Source organism: Diceros bicornis, chromosome 4, assembly GCF_020826845.1.
Source record: "Diceros bicornis minor isolate mBicDic1 chromosome 4, mDicBic1.mat.cur, whole genome shotgun sequence".
Lineage (NCBI taxonomy): Eukaryota > Metazoa > Chordata > Mammalia > Perissodactyla > Rhinocerotidae > Diceros > Diceros bicornis.
This window is the reverse complement of record NC_080743.1, coordinates 28466493-28488030: the sequence shown is the minus strand read 5'-3', so window position 1 is coordinate 28488030 and position 21538 is coordinate 28466493. Positions and strand designations below refer to the sequence as shown.

General features: G+C 34.9%; 1 protein-coding gene across 3 annotated transcripts in view; it reads right to left on the bottom strand.

Annotated features, from left to right (window-relative positions):
• Nucleotides 1–2951: 2951 nt before the first annotated feature.
• BTBD8 (BTB domain containing 8) overlaps nucleotides 2952–21538 on the bottom strand; it is a 79229-nt gene continuing 60642 nt past the window's right edge. For all 3 annotated transcript variants that reach the window (XM_058538507.1, XM_058538508.1, XM_058538509.1), the window contains 8 exons: nucleotides 20623–20760; nucleotides 19269–19398; nucleotides 16742–16803; nucleotides 11561–12266; nucleotides 11224–11311; nucleotides 10669–10808; nucleotides 6492–8852; nucleotides 2952–5199 (listed from right to left, as the gene is read on the bottom strand). In XM_058538507.1, the coding sequence (XP_058394490.1) occupies nucleotides 4730–5199; nucleotides 6492–8852; nucleotides 10669–10808; nucleotides 11224–11311; nucleotides 11561–12266; nucleotides 16742–16803; nucleotides 19269–19398; nucleotides 20623–20760 (4095 nt within the window). In that variant the 3' untranslated portion in view covers nucleotides 2952–4729. The remainder of the gene's footprint in view (nucleotides 5200–6491; nucleotides 8853–10668; nucleotides 10809–11223; nucleotides 11312–11560; nucleotides 12267–16741; nucleotides 16804–19268; nucleotides 19399–20622; nucleotides 20761–21538) is intronic.

The window sequence follows — 21538 nt, the reverse complement described above, 5'->3', positions numbered from 1 at the left end:
TCAATTTTCACTAATATATCTAGCTCTCTGATAAACATTTTTGTAGGAAAATCCTTGTCTCAGATTCTTCTTTCTTTATTGTAGATCCCAAGAAGGGAAAGGACTGGGTTAAGGATACGAAGTTATAAACATTCTTTCTATGGATTGCCTAATTATTTCCTGGAAAGGTAATTTACACTCCCATAGCAACATATGAGGATCCCAAACATTCTCTTGCTAACATTGAATTTTTAAAAAACCTTTAAAAATCCTTGCCACTTTGATAGGTGAAAGCAGAATCTCTCTGTTTTGACTTGCCCTTCTCTGATTAGTAGTGAGATGATCCATTCTTTGGCCTCCTTGTTCTCATCTGAATAGTCCTTCTCGGCATCCTTCTCAGGCTTTTCTTTTTCTGACTATACCACAGTATTTTGTCCTCAGCCCCTTGAATGTCCCACAGGCATCTCAAACTCAGTATGTCCTAAATTAAACTCCTCCTCACTCCTAAGCTTGCTTCCGTTTTTGGTTAATGACATCATCAACCACCCAAGCACCCCAGTCAGAAACCTGAGACTTTTAAGATGACTCCCACCTCTCATCCCTACTTCAGTCACTGAGCTTTTCCAATCCACATCTTAAATCTTTCAAATACGTCCATTCCTCTCTATCTCCACAGTCACTGCCTTAGTTCAAGCCTTGGTTATTGTAACACTCATCACAAATCTCCTTGCCTTGTCACCCTGCTCCATTACATCCCACATACTGCTTCCAGAGTGATCTTTCTAAAATGCAAATCTGATCATGTTACCCTCTGGACTCTATGTCCCCGTCCAACTTCATCTCTTGCCCTTCCCATCCGTTCCCTTCTCCCCTCCAGCCATGTAGAACCACCAGAATTCCCTCTGCCTCTCAACTCTTTTTCTGCCAAGAGTGTGCCTCTCCCTTTGTGTTGTAAACTCCTACTAATCCTAAAATAGTAAGGGAGCTTATCCAAGTATCATTCTATCATCTCCCTCTCCTTTATGCACTGATTACACTTCATACAGAGCTTTTTTTTTTTGTGAGATCAGCCCTGGGCTAACATCCATGCCAATCCTCCTGTTTTTGCTGAGGAAGACTGACCCCGGGCTAACATCTGTGCCCATCTTCTTCCACTTTATATGGGATGGCACCACAGCATGGCCTCATAAGCGGTGTGCCCATGCGCGCCTGGGATCTGAACCCCGGCCGCTAGCAGTGAAGCACACACTTAACCACTACGCCACGGGCCCGACCCCCTATGCAGAGCTTTATTATGACACTTAACATCACTGTTTTGTAATTTTTAACAATCTCTCTCCCACACTAAGCTGAGATCCTCAAGGGCAGACACTATGCCATTCATCTTTTAATCCCCAGCACTAGCATAGTTGTGGGAATATATTAGTGGAATATATTCATATATGTGTGGAATAAGCGTTACTTTTTATAGTAATTTAAAAATTTCTTTCCATCTTCTCCCACCATCTAATCATTCACCAAGTTCTATAACTCAATCTCTCTAATGTCTCTGTTACCAAATCCTCCCCCATTCCCCTTTTCAAGGGACAAAACTATTGTAATTGCATCCTGAGATTTGGGTGCTTCTCAAACCAGGCCATCTTCATTACTGCTGACAGCTATCTTTCTAAAACACACCTGATTATGTTACCTTACTTAAAAAACAACAACTTTGATGACTACCCATTGTGAGTTGTAGGTGGTTATTTCCCAAGAACATAGAAAGATTGTCCACTGAGAGTTAAAAATAAATAAATGAATGCATAATGGAAGGAGACATAATGCCTACCAAATACGAGGCTTTGACTATTTAAACACTTAAGCACAGTACTTAATAACTTTCAGAATCCATTGCCAGCTCAGCTCTTTAGCCCTGTGTCCTACCACTCTTCCTCCTTGTCCTCAATGCACATCCTGGTCACCATTCCTTAATGTGCTGTTGTGTCTAGAATGCCCTATCACCAAGCAAATTCCTATTTATCCTTGAAAGCCAGCATCAGATGTTACCTGGTTGCTCCAAGAGATGGTGTAAAGGGGCTTTAGACTCTCTCCATAATCTTCATCAATCCTCCCCAAGCAACTCAAATCAAAACAAAAATATTTTTTTGGTATGGATAATTAGAGTTTTTGCAATCTCATGTAAACTATGTATAAAAGCATCTTTTAAACACACTTCTATTTTTATTGATCTGTAATACACAATCTAAGTAAAAGCAAAGTACTTTCCATATATGTGCATCTTAAAGACAAGTCCCCTGGCCTACACTTCCAACCAGATTGCAGCCATTAAGCCCCTTCTACATAGCAATTCTGAAGCAGTCACTGAACATTACTTGCCTTAAGAAGCTTTCTCTAATCTTCTCTTCCTGACAAGCTTTTTGTAGCTTCTCCCTCCAGGCTTCCACAACTCTGACCATATACAACTGTTATCTTACCAAATGATGGTAAGAGTATGTTATTTCTCTTTTAGTTTCTTCCACTAAGGTAGCTCATCCAGGGTAAGGATGCCACATCAGTTTCCTCATGTGTAAAATAAAGATGATAAGAAGACATATCTCATAGAACTGTTGTGAGAATTAAGTGTGTTCAGGCATTTTTAAAGCACTTAGCACAGTGCCTAACATATAATAAGTGCTAAATAAATGTTAGCAATTATCTTTCAATATATGTTTGTTGAATGATGAAGAACTAGCCCAAGGAGTCCCACAGCAAACAGACTGGTAGATGTGTCGTTCACAAAAGAGCACGATAAGAAAACACACGTCCTGAAATTACCTAAGAGGCTACTATTTAAGCAAAATGTGTTCCCTACTACCTATTTGCAGATGTGACATGAAATTGAGTAGCTTTTTGATGTCTAGTAGTTTAAGAAGAAAGTTTTCAAGACCTTGAAATTGGCAAAGAAATGAAGTTTCAATTATAAATTTGTGAACTTCTGAGGTAGTTTATTATAAATAACACTTGAAACAATTTCACATTTGGAGAAAAAGAAAACACAGTGCCTTGGGAATTGGTGTGGTTTCTGACTCTATCATACATTCTTTATACTACAAACTATCTATAAATGTATTTGTTCTCAGTTTTTATGATAAAATCAAATGAAGTGTGGTATATGGTAGAAATAACATCAAACTGAAATTAAGGAATATTGGATTCCAGCCCACAAATTAGCTGTAGGACCTCGGGCAATCTTTTAATTCCTCTGCTAAGCTCCAAATTCCCATCCAGCTCTAAAATACAAAGTTCTTATAATACTATATTTTAACTTCTTTCTTATATGGTTTTTCCCCTCACTAGAACCTGAACTCTCTTTTTTGGGGAGAGGGGGCAGGAATCAAACTTTATTTATCTTTGCACCTGAGTACCTAGAACTAATGCCCGTTTCTTGACTGTTTGAATGAATGAGTGCCCCATGCAGAGCTTCTAGTCAAAAAGGCATGGCAAATTTATGGTATAACAGGTTAGTAGCTAATGTTAACATAATTAGATCATTATATAAGAATAAAATGATTGTGTATTAACATGATTGTTGATATTCAATATACAGATTCTCTCTATTGTTGATCTTTTGTTGAAAACTTTGTTAATTTAGAAAAAGAATTCTAAACCAAAAGGTTTCCTTACTTCTGACATATTTCAGTGAAGTTATGAGTTAGTTACAAACTTTTGAGAGAGATTAATTCTAGTAAATCTCATCATCCTAAGGGCAACACTCACCATCAAGTAGGTATCCAAGTGTTCACTCTCCAGTAGCATTTTGTAGAAAAGATTTTTATCTTTGCTTTGCTACCAAAATTACAAACTGAAAGACAATCTGATCAAGGAACTAGAGTATATAGATACATGGAGAAAGCAATCATACACATACCCACACACATACACGTGTGCGCACACGTGCAATTAACTCAGTAACTCAATTGCCTCATGTACCCATTTTCAAGTTAGTGCAGGCTTACTGCAGGTTCAGTTCCAAAATATCTCTAATATGGAACAGAAAATGGAGAGTTAACTAAATTAAACTAACTAAAAATTAACTAACTATAAAGGGAGTCTACATAGATAAAACAGATGGACAGTTTTCCCACTTCTTTTGAACAAGGGCAGATGTGTCTCTCTGAATGTATCCAAAAAAAGAGAGTTACAGAGGATTCCATTTTTCTGTTTTAGTAAAAATGTGACTGAAATTTGAGATGCATTCACTCCACAATTTCCTGGACCTGGATTGTTGAAAAAGCGACTAATATTCAGCTATGAGCCTCAACCACACCCACCTGAGTTTGCATGTTATCACAGATTAACTCTACATAAATTGACACAAGCACAATAAGTTTTTTATTGTTAAATTACTATGTTCCCATATGCAGAGCAAAAAGTAAAGGGACTGATCTACTTGTGCATTCACATTTTAAATTCTTGAATGATAAACAAATCATCAGTTGGGAAAGGAAAACTCAAGGAAGGGTTTCCTTACAAGTCTTCTAATTTCTCTAATAACTAAGAAAACATGCTCGAAAATTTTAGAAAAACACTTTTTTTCTACATGTGATATCATATTAATAAATACACTATATTTACCTCAATAAACTGGAAAGACTCCCTCAATATTAAGGACAGTCTGTCTCTGGCTAATGCAATCATCTTCTGGATACAATATAAGCATCAAAAAATAAAGGGGTGGCAAAGTTCAAAATTTTCCAAAGTGTTAATACGCTTAGTGCTGAGTTTCCAGTTCCAGAATTGTCCATTCCCCTTGGGGTGAACAATCTTCAGAGGAAAAACTAGCCATGGTGATGCTTGCTGAGGAATCATCGAATGGAGAGGTCAGTTCACTCCATCTGTTCAAAGTGTCAACATGTGCTTTACCCTGAGGTTTTGAGCTGTCTCGTGCTAAAAGTAGTGTCTGATTGATTAGATACTGTGCTAAATTTAAGTCTTCAGGAACAGAATTTGTAATATTTAAGTTTGAATCCTGTTCAGAGAGCAGTTGCTTTAATAGTGTCCAATCTTGTTTTGCAAAGTGTTGATCATCTTCAAAATCCATGTCTGTAACGTGTGTTTCTGATTCCATTTTCTGCTCAAATGCTTCTATTACATCCATCTCATATATTGGAGAAAGGGTTTTTGAAGGCCGATGGTCATACATGTAGGTTTGTGCCAGTGTGCCACAATCATCTATGTCTCCTGAAATAATTCATAATACTACACAATGTAAAAATTGCACACGTTGGTACCCCTCAGAGTTTTGTAGAACAATATTAACACAATATAACGGTTATAGTCCAAAAAAACACAAAGAATGAGAAAAATAACATTTATAAAAATTTAACAAGATTTTTGAGCTATTTTTTTTCTATGTTAAAAAAAACCTCAAGGATAATGTTTAGCAGCAAAATCAACATCAGCAACTAACAATAATTCTCCATACTTTAATTTGAAAACTCATGATACAGAAAACAACAGAAATTATTTAAACATAAACATAGAATGTGCACATATATCTAATTCACTACAATAGAAACTTAAAGAGAAAAAAAGACATGGTTACTTGATGGTGACTTTTAAGGTAAGTCAGTTCCAAAAGGGGAATAAATACATTTTATCTGAAGTCTTTCTTGTATATTGCACATGCAAAGGAGGATGCAAGCAAGACAAACAAAAAAGTACAACTTTAAAGAGCTCCCTATTCTTGTGATTTTGCTGAACAGGGACTATTGATCAGTATTTTTCTTAGTTCTGATATACAATAGCTACTCAGTCAGCCACTATTGCATATTTTCAATGTGGGTCATTAATTCAAATTACTGTAATAAGGAAGACAAACACACACAACAATTAGACAGGAAATCATCTATACATATGAAATAAGCCTGGGATTTTTTCATATATTATCATCGCTTCTAAATATAATCTCTTTTAGGAAAGTTATCTTTTTACTCGAAAATTTTAGAATAGAATTATAGTGACCCTGAAAGTCTTAATCTCTGTAAAATGTATATAAATTATAATAATTAATCTAGTTAAAATAGTTTAGTGCTTTTAGTTACATATTATTATAGTTATTGCACAGCGCTCTTAGATATATATACTAGCATAGTCCATAAACATATCCAATGTATAATAAAATTTCTAATAGTCAAGAATTCCTATGTTAAATTAGACATGAATAACTAAATAATAGCAAACTAAGTTTTTCTCTTTACTCTTTCATGTAAAATCTCTTAGTAGGTTAGCTCTAATAAATAACCAAAATTTTTACTAGATATTAATTCTGAACTAGGATTTTAAGTGAACAGTAAAGAGTAACAAGCTAATTTTCACATTATTAAGAATTTAAGTTTTCATTTAAAATTTGAATCTGTTGCTTAAGTAATTATTCTATCTAACTAAAATATGACATTCAGGGCTACGTACCACTTTAAAATTCTATAAATTCACTTTCTTATGGGTTTAGCATTTCTATTTCTGTACATTACCTGCAGATAAAGCAATATTAGCTTTTTCAGTAGCTGTAGAATGGCTCTCTTTCACTTGACCTTCCTGAGGCAGAAGTTGACTCCAACAGGAGTCCAGAGATTTTGTAGAGCTGCTCTTTGGTATGTCAGAATTGGGTTCTCTTTGATGAAGCTCCAAATGACATGGTCTTTCTTGAGATTTTATATCACTATCTGAGAGTTTGCTGCGTTGCTGAAAGTCATTATCCACATCGCTTCCACAGTTTACTTTTTTAGCTTGTGGAAGAAGCTGTCTGCCTTCTTTGGACAGGATGCCTATTGTGTACTTTTTTCCTGTGGCTGAAGCATTCTGTTTATCTTTTCTTGAAGAGTCAATGCTACTAAGACCCAAGGGAGAGCTTTCATTTTTACATACACTATTGCCTTTATCTTGTTTACATTCTAAGATACTACCTTCACTTCCTTGTGAGTATCTGGAATAGCAAGTCCTTCCATGATGTTCATGAGAAATGCCATCAAAAACATCAGAAGGTGAAAGAGAATCTACTGAAGGCTGAAAGGGAGTATGGACTTCCCCTTCATCAGACCCTAGTTCTTCACATTCATCTACTGAAAGTAAAACTGACCTTTTAAAATTTTTAGTTGCAGAAAACTCGCGACTTTCATTTTCAGTTGCAGAAAACTCGCGACTTTCATTTTCAGTTGCATCTTCAAAAGCTAAGTTAATTATTCCCTGAAACTGCTGAGGAGCTGAGTTAGATATAGAGAAATTTTCTGTAACATTTTCAGCTTCAGATCTTTCATCTTCCGTTTCATCTGCTGAGGAAGAAACTTGGTCTACTTCCTGAGCAAACTGGACACGGCCTCGTAGAGTATTTTCTTTTCCCCTAGGGTGGACTGCTGTAGATCGAGACCAAATTTCTGGCCTTTTCTTAGGAATCTCATCATCACTTGTTGAATTAACTTGGAAAAGATCATTACTACTTTGCTTTTTCATTTTCACTTCAATTCTCAAGTTACTATCATATATTTTTAATTCTTCAGGAGTACTGGTATCACTGCTACTTCTTCCAAGAAAATCATGGCACAACATAGTGCCACATTTAGAAATACCTCTGTCATTTGACCCATCATCATCCTGAGATCCTCCAGCATCATAGTCTTCAGATCTGGGCTTTATATCATCAGAGGATGTGGTAGCACTGCCAGTGTCAGATTCAGGACTCTCTTTCTGATGCAGAACACTGGTACTCAAATTCCAGTGACTCATGAATGGACCTTCTGGAGTTTCATGGTTCTCTGGAGTTTCTGTTGTTTCCATATCTTTAGGAGAACTTTTTCCTGATATTTGTTCCATAAAACACTTGGAAGAAATATCAGAGTCTGCTGTAGCATGTTTGTCTTCATTCATAGCAGAGTCATCAGACAACTGAGGAGGAAGTTTCTGTTCTTCTACATGAATTTTAAATTTTCTGTCATCTTGAACAGAATTTAAAGTACCATTTGTCCTTTCAGGAACACAAGGTAAAACATCTTTCACACATTTAATGCTTAATTTTTTGTTTGTATCTTTTCTCCCTACTTGCTTCTCCCTATCTGATACTGAATGGATTTGCTCTGCACTTGTTGAGTCTAAATCATAAACTAGATTAGAGTTGAAGGAGTTTTCATTTGGATTTGAAATCATGGCTTTTAGGGCAGTGGTGCTATAAAATTTTGGACCTACATTATCACTCCCATCAGGATGAGAACATATTTTAGCTGTGTTGCAATGATCTATTTCTTTGTGATTGGAAAATTTCGTTTCACTTTTATCTGAACAAATCTGTTTTGATTCCAGTTCATGTTTTATTGCTTTATCCAGACTTGAAATATTTTGGCATTCTAACACCAGCTTCTCTTTTTCTTGATTGTTTAATGGCTTTTGTGGGTCAGGTTCACATGATGATTGGAATGCTTCTGTACCATTGATTTCAGATGTGAGATTATTTAGAGGTTCGTGAGATTTCTGTTCAGAAACATTGCCTTTCTTCTTATTATCACATACATTATGAAGCATATTTTTTTGGACAACAGATGTTTCACTTTTTAAAGGTCTTTGAGAAGAAGGCTGAGTCTTCAATATAGCCTGTCTGGGAAGCATTTTCTGTTTTGAATCTTTATTATTCCAAGTTTCACCTTTCTTAGATTGACTTAGGGTTTTAGGCATTGCCACTATTTTTGCATTAACCTTAGGCAAAGTTGTGTGTCCTTGCTTGACGATTTTTCTCTTAGATGTTTGTTGATCTGTAGTTGTAATGTGGCCCAATTTTGTCACATTTTCATCAGACTGCCTTGAAGAGACAGAAGATTTTACTGAATTTGGTGACTCCCCTTGACATCCTAAAAAAACAAAATGCAAAAATATAATATACCTTCCAATTTGTGAATGAAATTCAATATTTGTTTTTAAATTACTTCAGAAGAAACAAAATAAATAAAACAATGACATGGTAACATATCTACAATCAAATGGACAATTATAGATTAGGAGTTAGTGACATGATAAAATAAAAAAAGAAAGTATTTTTCTTTTTTTTTTTTGTGAGGAAGATCAACCCTGAGCTAACATCCGATGCTGATCCTCCTCTTTTTTGCTGAGGAACATTGGCCCTGAGCTAACATCTGTGCCCATCGTCATCTACTTTATATGGGATGCCGCCACAGCATGGTATGACAAGCAGTACATCGGCGCATGCCGGGGATCCGAACCTGAGAACCCTGGGCCGCCGAAGCAGAGTGCGTGCACTTAACCACTTGCGTCACAGGGCCGGCCCCCAAAGTATTTTTCTATTACAAACATAGAGAGGCTATTCCAGTGTCTTAGTAAAATTATTAAAATAGGATCTTTCTTCCTCAAGTAAAGAGCCTTGATCCTTATGCCAGAATTGGATTTGCATAAATATATGGGGGTGGAACAATCTGATTTTCTTATACCAAAAGAGCAGGAAGGGTCTTCCCTTTGAAGTTTTGGGAGAAAAAAAGACTGTTGCACACAGCTGAAAAGGAGAATCAAGCTAACCATAAAACAGAAGTGTTAAAATTGCTGCAATTTTTTCCCTCAAACATGAACAAAACTAATTTATTTCTCATAACCAGATCACTTTTATTGTAGTTCATTAGGGTTAACAACTTAGATATGCAGTGGAAACTAAAACTGGTAACTGGAGGGAAAGAGGATTAATTTTGCGAAGCCATTTGTTTACATTGGTTAAAGTCCTAGAGATGATATTTTGAACATTCAAATTTGTCAAACAGAATTAGCAAATCTTTTAAATTGTTTAATCTTTAGCTATTACCAGAACATGAATAATTTTTCTGTGGCTTATTTTTAAATTTATTTTCAGTATTAATTCATTACCTAACTCAAAATTATTTTTAGGATTTTACAAATTGCTCTTACTATGTGAATGCTTACTGCATAAAGCAAATTAATTTTTAAAATCAGTTATTATGTCAGCAAATTATGCAATTTGATCAGTACTCTCTTCTTTCTTAGAACATGGAAAAACAACAGGCACAGCACAGATTCCAGAGGGAAAATTCTTCCTCCCTATGTATTACAGCTCTCTAGACTCTACCATTACTTTTTTTTTTATAATAATTTTATTAATTTTTCCCCCAAAGCCCCAGTAGATAGTCATATGTCATAGCTGCACTTCCTTCCAGTTGCTGTATGTGGGATGTGGCCTCAGCATGGCAGGAGAAGCGGTGCGTTGGTGCGTGCCCGGGATCTGAACCCGGGCTGCCAGTAGCGGAGCGCGCGCACCCAACCGCTAAGCCACAGGGCTGGCCCTACCATTACTTTTTAAAGAGCTCTTTAGTGCTGGTTTTGCAGATGGAATTCCTAGTCCAAAGTTATCAATGAAACTTTGAAGAAACATGGGCATAATACATAACAGGACCAGAAATGCAGATAAATGAGTGACTCCCTTAATTATTTCTCTTACAAAAGACAACAAACCAAACTCATACCCTAAAATACCAAAATACTTGTCTGAAATGTAAAAGTATAAAATCTCATCCCTATAGCATGAAACGAATGTAAAATAAGTGAAACCACATTATATTTTGCTTATTTGCTGCTGAAGTTCCAAATCAGAGTTCTGCTTATTCAATTTAAACAAGGAAGTAATACCCAGGACTATTTCAGCTTTACCTTGAGTTTTAGCAAGATTAGATGGAGGATTCTTGGTCCTCTGCTGAGCTGTAGCACATCCATTGCCATTTCCTCTTTTCTTTAAAACTGCCTGAGGTACTGGGTCACTATATCCTTTGCTAGTGACCTTCTTTGGCACACTAAGAAAAATGATCACATTCAGTATTACACCGAGATTCCAAAACATGAGCTTTTAAAAGACCCATACATGAAATATATTTTTTCTCAAAGAAATAAAAAATTTTCTGAAAATAGAAAATTTTCTATTTTCTGAAAACAGAAAAACCATATGTTCATAAGTCTTTAAGTTTATAAAACTGTAGACCAAGTATGATAAAGCAATGCAGAATCAAGTGCCACAAGTGTAAAGTGTTTCTCTATCATTTTGCATCAATCATTTTGCATAAATATACTGATTTAATAGGAAGTTTTAAAATGTCATTGTGTAAATGCATTAAATTTTCTAACAGAAGAAAAACATTTAGCTAGAAGTTAGTATATAATTAACTTTCACAGAAAGCTAATGAATAGGTAAAATAATGAATGAAGACTTACCTGTTATTTATATTAGTTTCTTGTTTGTGAATGCTTTTTTTATTGGAAGTTCCATTGGTAACTTTTGAAACAGGCTGAGGTTTTACTGCTGTAAAGTAAGAAAAAGTGAGTCACAAGACAGAACACTAAATGTGTAACAATTATGTATAAATTCACTGGTCAGACACTAAGCAAAATTAAATGTCAATGTAGGAAGAACTGTGTTGTCTGTTTGTATGAATACATGTAAATAAATACTTTTTGGCATTTGAAACTAAATAAAAGTCCAAACATAGGTCATTTTCTCTAGGAACTTTAACTGTCAGCAGCTATTAAAAATGAGAGTGCTAAAACCCACCTACAGTGGAAGTTTTGGTACTTTCTACACTGTTTTTCACTGTCTGTCCTGGAGACTCACAAAAGGGCAGTTTATGACCAGACGGGTTTTCTCCTCCTATTGATCCATTTTCTTTTGGTTCATCCAGACATTCAGTGGAAACCAACAGTTCCATACTTGAATTTGTAGATCTGCTGGAGGGTCCTGCGAGGCTGAGGCATGGAGAATCTTTTCTTGTCACTTTCTTCAAAGGCTTTGCTTTGGCTTGCACATTTAAGTTTCCAGCAAGTACCTTGGGTCTGGCACCTGTAATTCGCCCTTCCTGATTTCTCACTCCTTTTCCATTTAATGCATTTTTCTGTCCATTTGCTGCTGCTGTTGCTGATCTTTCCACAGCTTGTCTCGGTGACATGTTTGCTGACTTTGCGTTATCACTGTTTTCTGTGTTGGGCTTTATTATAGCTTTGGGCTTTCCGGAAACATTTTTTCCCCTGGTTTTTATTTCTTTTGTAATCTTAGATGCTATTTTTGTGCCATCCTTTTCCTTTAAATCATCATGCTTCAAAGTTTTATTTATAGTATTTCTATTAGTACTTGAATGCCCAGATGCTCCTAATCCATCAGATTTCATCTTTTGATTAGTAGAGGGAGAACTCCAACACTCCGTGTTATTTCCTCTCCAAGATTTGTTTTTTATAACACCAGAGTCAGAAACTTGTCTCCTTTGCTACAAAGAAGAAAAAATACTTTGTAACTTGACTGAAGTCTTTGACATATAATACGTTATGTTTTAATAAGCCAGTTTTTCAAAGAGGTGAAAACAGTGAAGTTCATATTATGATTTAGGGCTACTCAAAACTTGAATTATCTTTGACCATTTTGAGCAATACTTTGTGTCTTTGATCATATTACCTTAATCAAATCTGAACTACAGAATAAAAAATTAAAAGGCAATACTATTTTGAAAGGCATACTATTTAACTTTATGAAGTTATGGTAGAGATTAATACCTAAAGGTGTCAGGATGCCTTGGGTAAATGATTACATAAAAATATCCAAAATTTTTTGAGGGCCCACTCCCACGTTCTGTGCTAAACCCTTTCCATACCTCATCTTACTTAATCCTCACAAGACAAGAAACTGGCGATTAAAGCAGGTATGTGATTTACCCAAGGTCACATGTTGATAAGGGATGGATGAGGACTTGAGCTCAGGATTTACTGCTTTAAGCAGGTAGTGATCTATATGGTACAATTTGAGAGACATTATAAAGATTTTCACCAAAAATTCTCTCTTCAACCCTATCCCAAATAACCATAAATTTTATCGAATTAATCCTCTGTGGTAACAATTGTTTATTTCTTGGAGTCCTCATTAAAGAAGGGGCAAAAAAAAAGCTCCTAAGAAACATAACACATTACATCTGAAAAGCTGGTTTTTGCGAGAAACAAGATAGTAACAGTACTGGCTGTCTGGAGGATGTGGAGGAAAGGGTCCTAAAAATAGCTGAAATAGGTAAAAAGGGGAAAATAGAAGAGCACTGAAGACAAATGCACCTACTTCATCATTTTGCTTAGAACTAACCTTGATATGGAAGGAAATAACAAAATTTTAAAAACTGGTAGGGATGTTAGAATAAAGTTTTAAAATTATATTGCTATTCTTTATGTAAATACTTTTTTCCCTCCTTTTGGAAAGGTGTATGAGATTGCAGAGGTATGAGCAGAGCCTGTGTTGTCTTCATCTTTATATCCCTTAGCCCCGTGCCCATCACATCCTGGGTATTCCAGAAAATGTAATGAATGTTGTTAAACCTGAGAATATGTTGATATACAGTTCAAGGTCTAATTATTTCTAAATATAGAAAGATTCTAATTACATTAAAACGTGTCTGAGATAACATATATACATGCGTGTGTATTCACATACACACAAACACAGACACTATATACATACATACATAATAAATAACCTGGCTAAATTTAGGAAAAAGCTAGGTATGGTAATAAAAAATCATTAGATTCTTATTCTAGCTTTGCCTCTAACTGACTTAGGATAATTAAAAAGTTATTAACATCTCTGGGCCTCAGATTATGCATGTTTAGAGAGTGGAGACTGGTCCTCTTCAGTGCAGTGTTCTGAGATTCTATGTAAAATTTACAAAGTTTGGGCGCTGGCCCCGTGGCATAGCGGTTAAGTGCATGCGCTCCGCTGCTGGCGGCCCAGGTTCAGATCCCAGGCGCGCACTGACACACCGTTTGTCAGGCCATGCTGTGGCGGTGTCCCACACAAAGTGGAGGAAGATGGGCATGGATGTTAGCTCAGGGCCAGTCTTCCTCAGCAAAAAGAGGAAGACTGGCATGGATGTTAGCTCAGGGCTGATCTTCCTCAAAAAAAAAATAAATTTATAAAGTTCAAATAGGCTTGGTCGTTTTTTGTTTTTGTTTTTTCCTGAGGAAGAGTCACCCTGAGCTAACATCTGTTGCCAATCTTTCTCTTTTTTTGCTTGAGGAAGATTAGCCCTGAGCTAACATCTATGCCAGTCTTCCTCTATTTTGTATGTGGATTACCACCACAGCATGGCTGATGAGTGGCGTAGGTCTATGCCCAGGATCCAAACCCGGGAACCCCGGCTGCTAAAGTGGAGCATACCAAACTTAACTACTATGCCACGGGCCGGCCCCTGGGTCCTCATTTTTTGTTTTCTTGACCAAATCTTAGCTCAAAAAATAATATTTCTCTATTTTTAATACATAAAACCAGGGAGACTTCTGATTTTAGACCTCTTTCCACCCTTAAAACTGATCCTACCTAATTTATTCTATCTTTGATTCTATCTATTATGAACCATCACACTATGGGTGAGATCTACACAGTATATGGGGTAACTATATTCCTTTAGAAATTTCACATCAACATAGCATAGCACGATGAGAATTCAATGCACATATACCCATTTCGAGGCAGTTCTCTGATTTGCAGATAAACATCTGCAAAGTTTATATATATTTTTTATATATAAATAGCCAACTGGCAATAGTCACCACATGCTTTTCACAAAAAATGAAGAAAAAGAAGGCAATCCTCCAGAGCCGCCTTCTTAGACACCCTTTTGGTTTCTAGTATTATTTCTTTCTTTTGTTTTTTTTTTAACTTTTTATTATAGAAGAACTTAAACATAATCAAAAGAAGACAGAACCATATTATGAATCCCCATGTATCTACTATCCAGCTCTAACAATCATCAACTCTTGGCCAATTCTGTTTCATATATAACTACCCCCATTTTATTCTGAAGCAAATCCCAGACATCATATAATTTTATCTTTAAGTATTTCGGTAATAGCACTCTTCCTAAACCTTTTTCTCTGTTTTATCTCATTAACTTTCTCCCACCTCCAGAAGATCTCTTTTCGGAAAACACATTTATTCATTCCACACTTACTGAGCACTTACTACACACTAGATAATTGCACATAAATTATTTCACTTAATTTTCACAATAATCCTGCTAGGTTTTATTACTCCATTTTACAGGTAAGCAAACTAAGACTCACTGATGACACAGATAATAAATGTGAAGTCAAGATTTGAACTCTTCTGATTCTATGTCCAGCACCCACTTCAGTACACCACTGCCTTTCTGAGGGAAATGTATTACCCTGTTTCCTTCCTACTGTGGGTAACAGTATAAACTCTTGGACTGTCTGAAAGTCAGGAAGATAAGGAAGAGCAATGAGACTTTGCTCTATTTTGCTGAAGGCAAGAAAGGAGGAAAAGCCTGGCTGGTACCAGTTAGTAGAATAGGAGGAAGGAAGGCAGGCAGGCTAATTCCTGGGAGCCCTAAAAAAACCCACAGGAGATAATATGGAACAAGTACATAGAAAAAAATGTTCTAAGGTATTTATTTCCTAGAGTATGTTCTGTGAAACTGTATAATATGCTTTAAAGGGGTCGAGGGGGAGTCTAGTGATGTTCCATGGTTATAAAATTTGGGGAAATTTTGGGTAAAACAGAATTCAAAACTGTTCTTTATTATAGTGCTTTTCAGAGCTTTTGAGGTGCTAATGTGTACCATCAATCTCTAACAGGAACTATGGCGTGTAGCAATTCTCAAACTTAGTTGATGGTAGATGTCCTTAGGTGGAACATATGATGGAGCTGGTACACTGTGGAACAGACTTTGGGTAACAGTCCTAGGAAGTTTTTGGAGTTGTGTGAGTTTCTATCTACTGGCTGATGAGGAAGAAAAGATTTCCTATTCTACTCTGTAAGGCAATATGTTCTTTGCATTCCAAACTGGAACTCTCAACATATGTCTCCATATCATTGTAATACACATATTAGGTTAGTAGAATCCCACACTTCCAATATATATTTGATTAAGTGTCCATGTATAAGTTATCTTGGAACTCTAACCATCATTAATAACATTTTGGGGAAAGAAAATGTATTTCATTTTATAACAACTACACCAAGTAACTTGTGTGTGTGTATGTATGTGTGTGGTAAGAAACAAATAACATAAAATTTACCACCTTAACCATTTTTAAGTGAGTAGTAATGTTAACCACATGCACCCTGTTGTGCAAGAGATCTCTAGAATGTTTTCATCTGGCAAAACTAAAACTCTATACCCACTGAACACTTTTCCTTTTCCTTGTCCTTCCAGCCCCTAACCACCATTCTACTTTCTGTTTCTAAGAGTCTGACTACTTTAGATACCTCATATAAGCACATCAACTACTTTTAAAGTAAAACACAACTATATTCTTGGTACTAATTGTCTTTTTCACACAAAAAATGTATTATGTGAATTAAAATTTTAATATAGAGAAAACTGGGACAACTAAAATCTTCTTTTGTAAGAAGTAGGTTAATTAGAAAAACAGACATTGAATTAGGTCTAGAATTCTAGATGCACTGGAGTAGCTCCAATGTTAGTTGCCAAAAAGGTTTTCAAGGAAATAAAAAAAGGTAGACAATATTTTACTTCCTATGCCAGCTAGATATCAAAAATTTACATCACTTAAAAATTTACAAAATGTTCACTCAATTAAAAAAAGACTCAAAATTATTTACATTGAGAAATAGCTTTAATTAATGAAAAAATAGATTTTTAAAAATTACTCTGAAATATAAAATAATAAAATTTAAATTTTTTATCTTTTCATTTAGACCTATAAAATTTTAAAAGTTTACCTGAGAGCTACTGAATATAGGCTTTTTGCCAAGTCTTCGATCATCACCTTTGTCAAATGCAGCTGTAGAAAGAAACAGCAATTTATTTTCATAGGAAGCATTATTATTATTATTATTATAGAAGTAGAGGGAAAATAGTAAACTAGCAGGAAAAGGTATATTTCATTGGAAATAACTTTTAAAAAGCTGAAACCAATCTGGCACCCATAAACAACTCCCTATTATATATTAGAATTTTTGTTAAAGAACTTCATTTCAATCTCATTTTCTTGTCCCTATGGATTTTATGTAATTAAAATTAATAAATGAGAAATGTAACAATCTCACAGAGAAGATTCATATATTTACCAAAAAACCCAGAATTTTCTCAAGCTGTGAAATTTTAGAGAAACTGGTTTCATTTAGTTAGTTTTCCAAATTTCAAAAAATTTCAGATTGTGGCAAATGTAATATTTTATAAACAATATGAGGAAATGTTTATCCTAAAAAATGTAGAAATACTCTGTTGAAATTAATTACAAATATTTTCTAGTTTTGCAGGCATATCAGAAGGAAGGAGGAGAGAGAAGAGAAAAAAATAAGGTTCTGTTGAAAATAAAACAAGAAACAATCCTGAAACCCATATTATTCTTTTTAGAATTACATAAAAATTCATTTTATAGATTAGATTTATATGGGAATTACTGGGGAACTCATGTTTATATTCTTCAAATAAGAATTTGAATGATGTCAGGAAAATATATAGGAATAATGGCCCAAGAGCTATAAATATAGTTTAGCTAATGTATTTCTTCCTTTTGAAGGTTATGGGACTTAAAAATATTTTTTGAAGAAATATATATAATCTCCAAAAATTATTTGATTTTTATTAAAATAGCTGATGAAAAATATATTAAATTATCTGTAAGCCTACCATGCATCTTCTACTATCTCTATTCCATAGGATCTGTGCTATAAGACAAAGCAGGATCCTAGACATGGCATTATAAGGACTGATTTGTGGTTAGCAAATGACTCTGCACAATAATATACAGGAATAAATTAATATAAGATTTTTCCCAAAGGTCAGTAACTCAAACTAGAACATAAGAAATGTTATAACAAAGACAACCTAGAATCACTCCTTTATCTGGGGTTTCCCAATGCAGTAATTACGCATAAGTCAGTACTCATTATAATTCAACATCTTTAAGATTTAAAAAAAATTATTTTTACACTGATATAATAGATTGAAAAGTTCTTTTTGACAATTCGCTGGATTATTAATAATATTTTGTTTTGGATATGTGTATGTATTGTATATATGTGTGTGTGTGCATTTACAAATATTTTTAATTAGCACTTTGAAGAATTGAGATAAAGAACATTGTTTGAGGCAAAACTTAACTATAAAATCTTCTAAAATGGAGAAAAATAAAGTTTAGTACCAATCAGAAGAGAGTTGAATGGCACTACTCATGGAATGCCGATCTGATCTTATTTTTTCACATTGTACAGATTTTATAGTAAAGATAAACTGTCATCTAAAAATCAGTACAGAAATGGTCACAAGGAAAACATTTCCAATTTCTAAAGACCTTTTCATGATTTTTGTTGTTTCATGATTTTATTATTTTGTTTGAATTTCTTTGAAAAGTGTTCTTGAGATCACATCTAGCTACACTAACATGTTATGCTCGTAACGCAAGATAGAACAAATCATATTCTGACCAAACCATTAGAGAATTTAACACATCTATGAACTAACAAGAATATGTTATATTACATATGGCTTCCATGTTTTATAGTACAAAATTGTTTGCTTCATAAAAAATAGTCTCTTAACTTAAAATGTTTTTAAAAGTACACTTGCTGAATCTTCCAATATTTTTTCTAAGGCACCTGCTTTAACCCAAAAATAGTCATGAAGCCATTTTTAGTTCCACACCCTCAAAATTTTATTTTAATATTTTTGAAACAAAAATATATTCTGAGCAATATACATCTTTTGTTTAAAGCTAATGTTTCAAATGGTACCTATGAAATGTCAGATACCACTGTGCAGCTCCTGAGGGACACTCTGCAATAGCACACACCATATCACTGAACCAATCAATTGTGAAATAAAGCCACCTAATCTATGCAAATCCATAAGAAATGGTACCTTATGCAAAAGATGGAAAGGCAAAATATATTTTAAAAGGGAGAGAAAGTATGTTTGGTAATCTGTTCTATGTGAATTACATTTTCCTATACTTCTAATCTCTTTATAAGAATGCTTGTAAGCAAATTTGGATGGAACATTGTTACTAATATAAAGTAGGATTAAAAACTGGTATTTATACAAAGGAAATGAGTTTTGTTTCCTAAGAACAGCAAAAAAGCATGATTTATTAAAACTGCCTAAACGTACCATCACTAGTTTCAATTAGCAAGATATGATTGAACAGAAGCAAACAAACGTTAATTCTACCACTTATTAGAATCCTCTCAAAATATCTCTTGTCACAAAGATTATAAGAATAAAAAAGTCTCAAGGCTAACATACCTGCTTGGATTTTCCGTTGGTCATCTGTGCTCATCAGCTTCCAGCTTTCTGTGTGACGAACAGCATAGAAAGACTGAACCAGGAAGATCCACAGCTTATCACGCAGAGCCTGGATCTTGCACGTAAAACCCTGTGTTCAAGCAACAAATCAGCAGCTGGTGAGAGCCACATTGTCATAGCAACCAGTCATTATTCCTTTCTGAATCTACTTACTCCTAAGCTAGATCAATGATGTCATCACTTAGATTTTTAAGATCTACGGGTACATGTTATTTATGAAAGCCACTCTTCAACAACAGAATTTTATAGTGAACATGAAGCTAAACCTTATCCTTTCAACCAAACATTATTTTAAACCACCAATGGCCTTTACATGAATACCTTCCACAGCCTTTTCAAATCAACTATGACATTACAAGGTCAAATACTCTATGTAATAGTAACAAATATGATAAAATTTTTTATCATTCTTGTTGAACAAATATAAAATGTCAATAATTTGCAATTAGTTTATTAATTGCCATTGATTAAATGCAATTAAAAATAAGTAATATATTAATTTCACTTTTTCCCCAGTTAATTCAATTTTGTTTTTTTTGTTTTTTTGTTTTGTTTTTTTTGTGAGGAAGATCAGCCCTGAGCTAACATCCATGCTAATCCTCCTCCTTTTGCTGAGGAAGACCGGCTCTGAGCCAACATCTATTGCCAATCCTCCTCCTTTTTTTTTTTCCCCCAAAGCCCCAGTAGACAGCTGTATGCCACAGTTGCACATCCTTCCAGTTGCTGTATGTGGGACGCGGCCTCAGCATGGCCGGAGAAGCGGTGCGTGGGTGCGCACCTGGGACCCGATCCCGGGCTGCCAGTAGCGGAGTGCACGCACTTAACAGCTAACCCACAGGGCCGGCCCTAATTCAATTTAAATATGATTTTTCTGAAGACAAAAAGGAATTAAGAATATATTATAAAAATAAAAGACACTGATGATTAAAAATTCTAAAAAATTCTTAAAAATTCTATATAAGTTTCATTTTTAGGAAATTTAATGTAGTGAAAGGGGAGAAATACTAAAGTTACGCTGTACCAGTTAATATTGGTAAGTACCAAACTATGTTTAGAATCTGGCAGCCGAACTGTCAAACTCTAAACTTTTATAATAAGTCCATTTGGCGGTAAATGAAATTTTAAAAATCTTGTATTATAAAAAATTCCAAATATATACAAAAGTAGAGACTATAACCAACCCCCAGGTATCCATCATCTAGTTTCAATGAACCACGCAACATTTAAAGTGTGCATATATTTTAAAATCATTCAAATATTATATCATTTTAATGAATTTTATTACACTCAATACCATTTCCTTGGTACTGTCAGAGTTCAGTAACATGTCCAGCGCCATAAGAAGAGAGCAACTATTCTCAGTGGTAATGTTTTCTTCAATTGCTTTTAAAATTTTGTCCAACAAATCAGCTGTGCTGCTCATTGCTTGTGACTACAAAACACAGAAACTGATATTTAATAGGAATACATATAAAATGTGTAAGAAATGTGACAGTCTGGCATAACAGAAGACCAATCATCATAACTAACTGTATGAAGTCAATCAGAAATCTTATTTCCTTTATTAATAACAATATAATTATTATTATAACTATATAATTATAATAACTGTTATTAATCCCTTTTCCTTTATTAAAAATATCTGCATACACACACACACACACTGTTCTTAAGAGCCAAATACTATAAGAATAGAACCTAGAAATAAGTAATAGCTGTTCTTTATTCAATAAGTAGATTTTTGTGTGTGTGTGAGGAAGACTGTCACTGAGCTAACATCTGTGCCAATCTTCCTCTATTTTTTTTTACATGTGGGACGCTGCCACAGCATGGCTTGATGGGTACATATGTCCGCCCCTGGGATCGAACCCTGGGCCACCAAAGCGGAGTGCAAGAACTTAACCACTATGCCACTGGGCCGGCCCCTCAACAACTAGATTTAAGAGAAAATGGGTCCCCAGTAAAAGAGAGAATTTTGCATGGAGCATAACTGTATTACCGACCAAAACAATATCTTTATGTCTTTGGTTTCTAAAATATGGCTTATGTTGACTGAGGGCTAGAGTTGGCCAGAGTTACACTGTGCCTTGCCAGGACACTCAAATCTGCCCCCTCCTGCCTTCATTATCTTGTGAACCAAAAATCCTGTCCATCACTGCACTAAATCCTATGCAAACATGCCATCTGCTATGGAATTTATTTAAGTCACA